We start from the raw sequence: 12,670 nt of genomic DNA on the forward strand, positions 1-12,670 counted from the left end.
AGAATAAATATACCGTGCACACTTATAATGTAACTTTTTTTGGTTACCACTGGGTTCTAATTATTTGTGGACCCAAAACTGCCACTAATTCATTTGCTAATAGCCAAAGCCAATTGCTTTCTGCATCATTTTATACACAATACTTTTAGTTGAAACCGAGACAGTAGACTATACCATACACTGACAGAATAAAATTACTACCACTAAACACATAAAACACGACTTCATTTAAAATTTTGGTTTTACGTTTTTGACTTTTTTTCCTTTTATCTCTTTTCTCTTGAAAAGTTGTCCTATTATCTTCCCCAGAAGACCCATTGCTGCCTGCTATCATATATAATACCATTCTATTTTCATTTCACTTGCAAAATTGGAGTTCCATTAGGAACACTTTATTCCGATTTTACTTATGGGGACTTATAGTAACTAAGTGCCTTGTAAACATACAGATAAAGATAAAATGTTCACATTTTGGCGCCTAAACAAAATATAGTATGATTATTAAAATTGCTATTCAATATATAAAGATAAATACTTTTCTCTTAGGAAACATAAAACCGAGCTAGTTCATCTGCAGCAAAGCAAGATCAAAAAAAGGCACAACAGTAAACAGCAGTAATGCTAACCGTTTTGTCTATTAGTGCTGATTTAGATCTGCAGTCATCCTAGTAAATACATTACATCTTCTTGAATGCAGAGCCTGTTTGTATCATTTAAAATTCTTTTTATTATGTACATATGACTTGAAGCTCCCAGTATTGCTGTAGGTGTGCCAAAATATGTGCATAGCACTTATTCTGGTGGTCTTCTTCTCAATCACAGAATTCTAAATTTGTATTTTTCCTTCATCCCTCTCATTATTTTCTAGAAATTGCTTGTACTCTCAGGTAAGGATACTTTCTATAGATCTATATATCTATAGGACACATACTAAAGGCAGAGTGATCAGCAAGAGGCTAGAGTAGACCTACAACCTGACAAGATGCATTGCTATTTAACTTGCATGCTATTCGGTGCAATGATGTTGCACCCAGGATCTGTTGGGACTGAACCAGACCAGTGCACCAATCCTAACACTCAAATAGTTACAAATGTGTTTAACAAACAATAAAAAAATTTTTGTAGTACATTTCTATGTAATGTATGACAGAATTATTTTCCATTTCCTCCACAGGCAAGCTAATGAAGAATACCAAGTTCTGGCAAATTCATGGCGTTATTCTTCAGCATTTTCTAATAAGCTGTTTTTTACGATTGTGGATTATGATGAAGGTGCTGATGTTTTTCAACAGGTGTAGTATACCTTTTATTCAGGAATGAGTCTTTTCTCATATGCAAGGTCAACGTTTAATTTGATAAGAAAAGTTTACTTAATTCTTAATGTATTAAAATGTACTTGAATATTTATCAATAGATTATAATTATAATTATTATTATTATTATTATTATTAGTATTATTATTAAGGGCCATTCATCAATATTTGCGATCGAGAAAAAAAAACTGAATGTGAAAAACAAACCTGCGACTGAATAGTTGAGTTTGAGGAGTTTTTTTTAAACTAAATCGAAATTATTGACTGTTTTTTGGTATCAAACCCTCTTATATTGTAAAGCAATTTAGCATTTTTAATTGATTATATTTAGCAAGTTCATTATTACAGTTAAATTAAGCTTAGTAGATCCCATTTAGAGAGTTTCTTTTTCAAAAAAAGGCATCAATAGTGACACCATTTCAGACATTCCTAATTCATTTTAAAATATGTAAGGCTGCTCAAAAGTTTACACACCAAAATCCTGGACAGCGCACTCTTCGGATCACATCAAGGAATCGCTTGGTCATCAAATCATTGGTAAAAAAACTTGAATTTATTTAAATGTTAAACATCTTAACAAACTGTTAAACCCTGCGCCATGAGGTCTGATGCGTTTCGTGTCACTGTCACTGACCTGGTCTCTGATGAAGTGCAGTGACCCGAAATGCGTCAGACCTCATGGCGCAGGGTTTAACAGTTTGTTAAGATGTTTAACATTTAAATAAGTTAAGTTTACGTTTTTGTTACCAATGATTTGATGACCAAGCGATTCCTTGATGTGATCCAAAGAGTGCGCTGTCCAGGATTTTGGTGTGTGCAGTATCCGTTTCCCTTAGCGACGGACTCAGGGCGGCTGCACTTGGGTCACAACGAAGTCCGGGTAAGACCATATACTTTTATATATTTAGGAAGCTGAATCCAGTGACTTTACGAGGGGTCTGGGGCTTTGTGCACCCGGACCAACAGAATTGAAGGGTGAGCCTTAAACCGGCATTAAGCGCAATTAAATAAATTAATTAATTAATAAATAACAAATTAAGTAAAAGTGTACCGCAGGACTCGTAGGAGAAAAATTCTTTTGAATCCTAATAAGCAACGCTGAAAATTCTTTTTTGTGATATGCTCAAAAGTTTAGGATCCATCCAGGAACCAGATAAGTGTCCCACAGTAATCATCAAATACAATATTTTGTATTATTCTGTAATAGTAAAGGCTATGTAAATCTTTAAAAAATAATATACCATTTCCCAGGGTGCTTTTTAAAGGAAAATTATACCCCACAATTAATACTTAAGCAACAGATAGTTTATATCAAATTAAGTGGCATATTAAAGAAACTTACAAACTGGTATATATATTTAAGTAAATATTGCCCTTTTACATCTCTTGCCTTGAACAACCATTTTGTGATGGTCTGTGTGCTGCCTCAGAGATCACCTGACCAGAAATACTACAACTCTAACTGTAACAGGAAGAAGTGTGGAAGCAAAAGACACAACTCTGTCTATTAATTGGCTCATGTGACCTAACATGTATGGTTTGTTTGTGTGCACCATTAATCCTAGGATCCCAGGTGGTGGCAATGTACTATTTATGATTACCCAGTGGCACATACTACTAAAAATATATATTATTATGAAAATATTTTACTTACATGAAGCAAGGTTTTACATATGAGCTGTTTTACGCAATATATTTTTATAGAGACCTACATTGTTCGGGGGGGGGGTATAATTTTCCTTTAAGCACTTTTGAAATACATAATGTTTTTTTAATGTATTAAGCTGTTATTAACTAATAATGTAATTAATTGTGCCGTTCCTCTGACTATATGATTGGAGAGATACAGTATATGTTTAGAAGTAAAACAAAGAACTGTACTAATGTTGCTATGCTCAGGAAATAATTCAGAAGCCTAATATGGCCTTTCCCAACTTTTGTTTGGGCAGAACAACATCAGACCCGTTCTTAATTTTTCATTTTAATACATGTATGTTCTGTCCACTCCTGTATCTTAACTTTGGGTCACAAGATATTACTAGACTACAAAGCCTAGCCTTCCTTGATGTTTAATGGAATTTTAATGCAGGCTTGGACTGCAGTCTAGCAATATCTAGGTACAGTACTTAAGGTTAAGAATGCAGGACTGTAGACGAAATGTGAATTATTTTATTTTAAGTCTACAAAGCATTTGTAGCAATTTGAAGTTTTTCTGTTAAGATTAACTGACAATCACTCCAGATTTTTCTTCCTAATCCTTCTTAGGAATCAAAAGTACGTCAGTCAATTCAGAAAATGTATCTGACTAGTGCTTTCGTAGGAATCCAGTGTCTTTCTGAATAATCCAATTCTTTTCTCACCATGCACTGCAGTAAGCATGGCTTAGAGATCTCTTTTTCCCAATACATACAGCTGGAAGTAAAAAATGTCTACTTACCCTAACCTTATTTATTGTTTACATACTTAGGGGCAGATTTACTAAGGGTCGAATATCGAGGGTTAATTAACCCTCGATATTCGACCAGGAACTAAAATCGTTCGACTTCGAATATCGAAGTCGAACGATTTAGCGCAAATCCTGCGATCGAACGATTGAAGGATTATTCGTTTGATCGAACGATTAAATCCTTCGAATCGAACGATTTGAAGGATTTTAATCCAACGATCGAAGGAATATCCTTCGATCAAAAAAACGCAGGCAAGCCTATGGGGACCTTCCCCATAGGCTAACATTGAGTTCGGTAGCTTTTAGCTGCCGAAGTAGGGGGTCGAAGTTTTTCTTAAAGAGACAGTACTTCGATTATCGAATGGTCGAATAGTCGAACGATTTTTAGTTCGAATCGTTCGATTCGTAGTCGAAGTCGTAGTCGAAGGTCGAAGTAGCCCATTCGATGGTCGAAGTAGCCCAAAAAACACTTCGAAATTCGAAGTTTTTTTAATTCGAATCCTTCACTCGAGCTTTGTAAATGTGCCCCTTAGTGTACTTAATTTGTGTGTTATCAATGGCACTTGCAGGATGTGTACTATACTGTATACTGAGCTGCGTCAGTCACAAACTGCACAACATATTTGAAAGTTTGCTCATATATTGAGACAGAACATTCTGTTATCACATTGCTAATTTGGGATTTATTATATCTATTATTATTATTATATCTATATATATATATATATATATACGTTTCTAGTGTCTGGAAATGCCACCTTTTTATGTTCTGTGTATTAATAAACAGCTTTTGTATGTCTTTCTTTGGTCTTTAATTATTGGATTGCTTTTGCATAGACTTGACCATATGTGCTTTGCATTTATTGCGTTGCAGTATAGAATACATTTCCTAAGTGTCCAACACTGAGAATAATTGAACAGATGTAGTTTTCCAGTTGCTATTGTACTTTAACATAATCACACCTTTCTCTGAATCAACACCATCTGTTATTAGGAATTCAGTGTGTGCTATTTTGCAGTTTTACAAAAATTGGGAAAATGTTCAGAAAATATTCAGAAGTGTGATACATTGACAATGGGGCTAAATTAATGACATCTGTGAAGGGCACATGTGTTTATTTTCCCCAATCAAATAATCACATAGGGGCAAATTTACTTGTGGTCGAATATCGAGGGTTAATTAACCCTCGATATTCGACTGTCGAAGTAAAATCCTTCGACTTCGAATATCGAAGTCAAAGGATTTAGCGCTATTCGTTCGTTCGAAAAGTCGAACGATTTTGTTCGACCAAAAAAAGATTGCTAAGCCTATGGGGACCTTCCCCATAGGCTAACATTGACTTCGGTAGCTCTTAGGTGGCGAACTAGGGGGTCGAAGTTTTTTTTAAAGAGACAGTACTTCGACTATCGAATGGTCGAATAGTCGAACGCTTTTTAGTTTTTTTCATCTATTCCTTCACTCGAGCTAAGTAAATGGGCCCCCAAGTGTATTTTTATGTCAGACATTGGCACTTTTATTGGACACAGTGTGGAGTACGCAACATATGATATAGATTGGGTCAACTAGATGACTCAACTTTGTTATTCTATAATTAACTTATTTTTTATATAAACAGCTTGTGTTTCAACTGTTTTGGTTTGCTTATATTTTGAGATTTCAGTTAATACTCGTCCACATCACAGACAATTTCATTTCATTTCATGAGAAGACAATCAGTCAGTTTGGACCATATGAAGCTAAGCTTCTAAGGTTAATGCAGTGGGGGTGGACTCCGTGCTTGGTAGTGGAAAATGCTTAGTGACAGCTCTTATAGAAAATTCAGGACCCACTTGTCCTTATGTGAAAGAGAATAAATAAGCAAAGATATGTCTTTAGTATGTCTTATTTCGGTCTTTAACTATTGGATTGCTTATAGTAAAAAAAGTGCTTCTAAGGCTTGACAATTCCTAAAAGAAAGAGGGTGCCAATAGTGTATTAAACTCTCGAGGTGCAAGCCACCACACCCAGCTGGATCACAGAATCCTCTATGAGGCAGCACAGAGGTCCGTGAAAACTATCTGCATGGGGAGAATAGACTGAAAAGGAGAAAAGCACTTCCGCAACCCAGAGAGCAACGCCGGAGGCACTGCTTCAGTGAGACCGTCTGCAAAGAGGATCCAATACTCTCTAAGTTATGCTTCTTACAATTTCCATCTTGTAAGTATAATCTATATGCGGGCCATTGGTGGGGTTTCCCTTTAATACTTCACAATTGCAGCCTATCTGTGGGCTGATCCATTCACTATTCCGGAGCCAAGGAAGTCAGTTTATTTAGATCACGGCCATTTTTCCTAAAGTTTAATACACTATTGGCACTCTCTTTCTTTTAGGAACAGTCAAGCCTTAGAAGCACACGTTTATCTTTTCTTTATTAAGCTTCTTAGTAGGGATGCACCAATTCCAGGATACGTTTCGTGATTTGGCCAGGATCACATGAATTTTTGTCACAAAACAAGGAAGTAAAAAATGTTTTCCCCTTCCCACCCCTAATTTGCATATGCAAATTAAGGTTCGGATTCGATTCAGTATTCGGCCGAATCTTTCGCAAAGGGTTCAGGGGTTCGGTCGAATCCAAATGTGCATGTCACAGACGCTCCTAAAAATATCCAAAATGGGAAACTCCTGTGACAAGTTTGAAGGCCTTGATCATTATTACTATAGAGATCAATAAGTTCAGTATATAAAATATGTTATTTCAAGGCATATTCATTTTTTAGAGTTTAGTGCTCCTTTAAGTCTTAATGAGCACAAAGAGGTAAAGTCCTGCAGCAGGTCGGGTACCCGTGGGTACCCGCGGGTTACCGGCAAAAAAACTGCGGTACCTTGTGGGTTGAGGGGAGAAGTTCTGGGTGTGGGTAAAGATGCGGGTCAGCAGGACTGCGGGTTTGCGGGTCCTCGGGTCGGGCCGTGGTTCTTCTCAATAGCGATATTTACTCCTTTTTTCTGGTCATGGCTACCTCCGATGCTGTCACTTCCGGTTTACAATGACAGCACTTCCTGTTTTACTCCTTTTTTTCTGATCGCGTCTATTTCCGATGATATCACTTCCAGTTTACAATGACAGCACTTCCTGATTCTTGATGCTCAGCGGGTCACGGGTCTGGGCTGCGGATAAGGTACTTGCAGGTAAGGTCGGGTAGCGATTCCAAGTGGGTAAGAATGCCGGTTGCGGGTCCGGGTTGCTGATTGCAGGTTGCGGGTACGGGTCCCAAAAAATGGACCCACGCAGGACTCTAAAAAGAGGTTCAACTATTCCTTCCAAGTAAGACATGGCATGTGTTGGCCCAGCTGTAGACTTATCTGTCTCAGCTTGTAAAGCCTGCAGTAACTACTGTAGACCCAATTAAAATTAAAAAGTACAATTTGACTTTTTTTCTTGATAAATAAAATATACAGGCATCAAGCAAAGTTAAGAACCTGTAATCTTTGTTATATATTATGATGTTAATTTTTAGAAATACATCTTTTTAATGGAAAATAAGCGAAGGAATTACAGTACACGGGATTTACAATTAGTATTTTAAACTGAAATGCATTTTAAAACCTCAGGTAATTTGTAACAGAGTCCTATTATTTTCAGTACTACTAAATGTTTCACAATATTGCTAGTAGTATAACCTCTAAATTGGAACATTTAACAATTCTAATTTTATGATGTATTATCTCATTCTGCTTTTACTGCATTTCTAAAACAACTTTTTTCCCAATTTTATTTTGTGCCTTTAACCTATTAAAGTTTTAATTGAATACCAAAAGTTCCATTTTGGCTTGACTATTAAGAAATCCAGTTTGTTTATAATTATCTTATGAGTGAAGAAATAAATTGTAATTCTGAAAGGAAATGGCAAAGAAAAAATGGGAATTATGTAGATGTTCAGTTCTAAAATAATTTCATTATTTTATAAATTAAAAAAAAGTTTAATGTTTAAAGTTTGTTTTGCTTCATAAAAATTGTTTTACTACAGTGTAAATGAAATGATGCTACTGCTTGTAGGTTTTTGCCAGGATGAATAACCCCTAATCAATTACTAAGAAAAGGGAGCAGTTCTGAAGGTCCTGCATTCACACTATGAATCTACTGTCGGTATATATTCATATAGTGCTAGTTCTATAAGCAACAATACTAGTAGTGGGGAGACAAAAGGCTTTACACTTCATGTCTTGCATTTTGAAGAGGTTCCTTTTAACCCGTCTCAAACTAACCAGGTTGGGTTCTCTGCTTCGCTACTCTCCAAGTTTTACCTACTAGATTTAACAAGATTAAAACAGGCTGTCTGCAGGTTTGAATATATGGCTATGAACTATTAGACTGTATCAGTGCTATAAAACCAGTGGTTTTGAATGCATAGTTGGCCACAGGGACATAAAGGAGTGATTTGCACTATACAAATAAAAATACATCCATACAAATCTGACAATGTTATCTCCACTTTTATTTTGTCTCAATATCACCACTTTTGTGAATTCCCCCCTACAGTATGTCAAGCACCTTCCTTGAATTAAGGTCTATTCAATCTACAACCAATGAAATCAAAAAATATTTACACCTATAAAAAAATCAATGAAGCAAATACCCACCTCTTTTAAAGTCCATAACTCTTTCTAAATTAACCACACTAAAATTTTAGTGAACGTTACATCTGTGCCAGACTCCTCTTCACCAGCTCAGACCAGGCGAAGTGCAATGGAGTGCATAGATCTTCCTCAATCTTCAGTTACTTACATCATATTTTCTGAGTAGAAAAACTTCTAAGTTCAAAAAACGCTGGTGTCTTTTCCTTTTTTTCAGGGTGATAGGCTGCAAAAGTACTAAAAAAAAATGTTTGTATCTGGTTTCCCCCGTACATTTTGTAACAAATGGAACATTATTTTTTTGTTGGGCTCATGTGTAGGGCATTAAAACAACTCTATTGACTTTATTAAGGTTCCGTGGACATGTCTTGTTATCAGAGTCAATGTAATGTATTAGATGCAACATGTAACATAAAGACGTCCATTCAACTTTAAATTTCCCGCCATATGCAAATTAGCAATCGTCCTTTAACGAATTTGCTCTAGGCAGAATCAAATGCTAGCACATCTTCTATTTGATTTGCTCACATTGCCGAAGTAACGCTAGCGAAAATTCGCCAGCATCCGTCGGCCAGGACGAAACTTCACATTTTAGTAAATTAGCATTGTCCCAGTGAATTTTTGCCTGGCGAAGTGTTGTGATCGGTGTGAAGCCGTCGCAGGCATATTTTCGCCGCTTAGTAAATTTACCCCTATAACTGAATTTGCCTAAAGAGACCCTTGGCTGCCAACTTACTAATGAATTAATAGAAAAGCACCTTTGCTCAACACTTCAGTGGGGTTACTGTGGCCATAAAACTTGGTATAAAGCATTTTTAGGTATTTGCCATGAATAGTTGTTTTACTCTGTAATCTGTAATACTGAAAAGAATGTATTCCAAAATCTTCCTGCTAACGATCATGTGATTAAATAAGTTCACTCAGGGATACAAAATGCTAATATATCGATCTGTTTTATATTTTAGCTAAATATGAACTCAGCGCCAACATTCATGCATTTTCCTGCCAAAGGCAAACCGAAAAGAGCCGACACTTTTGACTTACAACGAATCGGTTTTGCGGCAGAACAGCTAGCGAAGTGGATTGCTGACCGAACAGATGTTCATGTATGTCAAGTAACGAACTCCAAACATTCCTTTAAATATATAATTTTAAAGCCTAATAATGAGTTTGTCTTCAGAAGGCAGGTGTTTATTGTGTCACATAATAAAGGTCTTATCTATTAATCTTCTCTATTTTTATACGTTATGTTTTGTACAGTGGCATCCCATCCCAGTAAACTTATTCTGTTTATTATTATTTCCTTCTGTCTGCATGAAACAATATGGCTCCTTTTGCCAAAAAAAAGGAGAAATTGTAACTTTTTCTGTTGAGTGTGATCATCCTTGAAAAGATTGCTGAGTTGTTGTCCATTACTGAGTGACTTGATATTTTGACACCTATTTTAAAGAATATGCAAATCCAAGTGCCTTTCAAATGAATGTACAAAATTGCTTTTATTCGCTCAGCAAGTAATTTAAGCTGCAATCATTTTTAGAAAACGGCGGTGGCTGTTGATGCAGGCAGTTCTGTGCAATATTCATTTTCCAAGAATTGAATTATTAGACACTAGCGAATGAACAGTTTGAATAAGAAACATTTTTTGGGGCTTTGGTATATTTGGTTTAAAAAATATATTTTAATGTTATTGCACAGCCCTAATGTATGAGAAATTGATGTAATTACTAATGAACTTGTGCCCATATGGCTGGTTTTATTTTACAGCCACAATACAAATATTTCCTTATATTGGAGGAGATGCATTTTTAGTGAGAGAAAAAAAAGATTGTAGCCACCATGTTTATAACTTATTCTTCTATACAAATGTGTTTTTGTGTTTAATTATTTGATTGTTTTGCAGATTCGTGTATTTCGACCTCCCAACTACTCCGGCACAATTGCTCTAGCCTTATTAGTTTCTCTAGTGGGGGGACTGCTTTACCTGAGACGGAATAACTTAGAGTTTATTTACAACAAAACAGGGTGGGCCATGGCAGCTCTGGTGAGTATGTTTTCCTTTGCTTGTATTGGTTACTGTGGCAAGATGAGTTGTGCTGACTGAAAAGATTTATGGAAAAAAAATTGCATAGTATAGATAAGGGCTTCCAACCTAAAGGGGGGATGGCCTGGAAAGAGAATCCTAAAAACATGTTGATGAATATAGCATTCCAGTGGCTATTTAATCTGACACACAAGATTACTGGGATGTTTATGCCTTTAAAAGGGGACTTATCGCAAAAACTAAAATTTAATATGAACTCCCTAAAATAAGAAACTTTGCAAATATGAGAAATTAAAATTTCTTTATCATTTATAAAATAAAGTTGCTCTTCACTCTCCCCCTCTTAGCTGCATTCTCGCTTCATGCAGTAGGTGGAGTCAGGTTTTGATTGACAGTTAGGTCTAATACATCCTTGGGGGGAGGGTTGCACTCTTTGCCTAGGTCAGTGATCCCCAACCAGTAGCTCGTGAGCAACATGTTGCTCTCCAACCCCTTGGATGTTGCTCTCCAACCCCTTGGATGTTGCTCTCAGTGACCTCAAAGCAGCTGCTTATTTTTGAATTCCAGTCTTGGAGGCAAGTTTTAGCTGCATAAAAAACAGGTGCACTGCCAAACAGAGCCTCAATGTAGGTTGAAAATCCACAAAGGGGCTACCAAATGGCCAATCACAGCACTTATTTGGCACCCCAAGAACATTTTACATGCTAGTGTTGCTCCCTAAACTCCTTTTACTTCTGAATGTTGCTAACGGGTTCAAAAGGTTGGGGATCCCTGGCCTAGGTGCTCACTCTTTAAAAATAACCTGCTCTGATGGAAATCCTGTTTCTCAGCATGCAGGGCATTTGCCAGAGTCGGTTATTTTGTTACCATTTGTTTGTGCTGGAGCTGGTTGTTTGAGATAGCTATAAAAACATCTGCTAAGAAAAGGAGTCCCCTGAAAAGACGTATAAGACCTACCTGTCAATCGAAATCTGACCTCAACATTAGTGATGGGCGAATTTTTTCAGTGCAAATTTGCTGCAAATTTGCTGCAAATTTGCGTGATTCGTGAAACGGCCGCGAAAATTAGTTGGCGAAAATTCACCGGCGTAAAAAAAAAATGGACGCTGGTGTCTGTTTTTTGGATGCCGGCGCATTTTCGCGACATGCCCTGCCTATGAAACAGGGCAGGGGAGCTCCCAAGCATGTTGCTTTATAGCACCCGCTAGCACCAAAATCAATAGAAAGCCTTAAGGGTATATTAATTAGTGATGGCCGAATTTATTCGGCAGGCGCGAATTCCTGCGATTCGCCGCGGGCAAATAAATTTGGCATAAAAAAAATGGATGCCGGCGTCCGTCTTTTTGAACGCCAGTGAATGTGCGCAGGCGTCTAAAAAAACGAAAGCCAGCATCCAAAAAATGGACGCCGGTGTCAAAAACGAGACGCCATCGCCATTTGGCAAATTTTTCGCTGTTTCGCGAATTTTGCCCCAAATTCGCCCATCACTAATATTTAATAAAGAGTGAAGTTTGAGTTTGCGACAGTAGAGTGAAATTCCACCACTCTCCATTCATTTCTATGGGATTTTTTTAAAGAGTATTTATCATTGGGTGAAAGTGAAAGTTCATCCTTTGATGAATGCGCTTTTCAAAATGAATAGAGAGTGGCGGAATTTCATTCTAGAGGACTGAGGAGATCTCTAACTCCACTTTTTGATAAATATACCCCTTGGGCTGAACTATTCTGTTGTTTAGGATGTTCTCCAGCATAAGGCATACTGTTTGTACCATCGTATCACAAAGACATTTGTAATAAGCTCAATCTCTGTAAAGTCATTTAAAAGGTCTTATGTAAAACCCTTATTTAGTGACCAAAATCAAATAGTTTTTAGAAAGTTTCATTTTGTAAAGTGTGTTAAACCAATGCCATTTTGGAAATACCTATGTCAGGATCGTTTCTATATTTCTTACTAGATCAAAGAAGTATTTTTAGTGTCTCTTTTTCTTATATTAGATAAATGTGCCATTGAGTAGTTCAAATGTTTATCAGGTTATTGTTGTACTAATTCATTGAAATCAGCACAGGTATGGCTCCATTATCCAGAAACCTGTTATCCAGAAAATTCCAAATTCCAAATAGATCCAGATAGTCCAAATTTTGAAAAATGATTACATTTTATTCTGTAATACCTTTTACATGATCCAAACTAAGATATCATTAATCCTTATTGAAAGTAAATTTGGCAATTGGGTTTGCTTAATGTGAACATGATTTTC

At 36.6% G+C, this 12,670-nt stretch overlaps 1 protein-coding gene across 1 annotated transcript in view; it reads left to right on the forward strand.

Annotated features, from left to right (window-relative positions):
• Positions 1-12,670, forward strand: part of LOC108706602 (tumor suppressor candidate 3) — a 107,313-nt gene that overhangs the window by 69,219 nt on the left and 25,424 nt on the right. Inside the window, exons 3-5 of the mRNA XM_041579489.1 lie at positions 1,175-1,292; positions 9,337-9,477; positions 10,272-10,412. Coding sequence (XP_041435423.1) covers positions 1,175-1,292; positions 9,337-9,477; positions 10,272-10,412 — 400 coding nt within the window. The remainder of the gene's footprint in view (positions 1-1,174; positions 1,293-9,336; positions 9,478-10,271; positions 10,413-12,670) is intronic.

Source organism: Xenopus laevis, chromosome 1S (assembly GCF_017654675.1).
Source record: "Xenopus laevis strain J_2021 chromosome 1S, Xenopus_laevis_v10.1, whole genome shotgun sequence".
In the NCBI taxonomy this organism is placed as follows: domain Eukaryota; kingdom Metazoa; phylum Chordata; class Amphibia; order Anura; family Pipidae; genus Xenopus; species Xenopus laevis.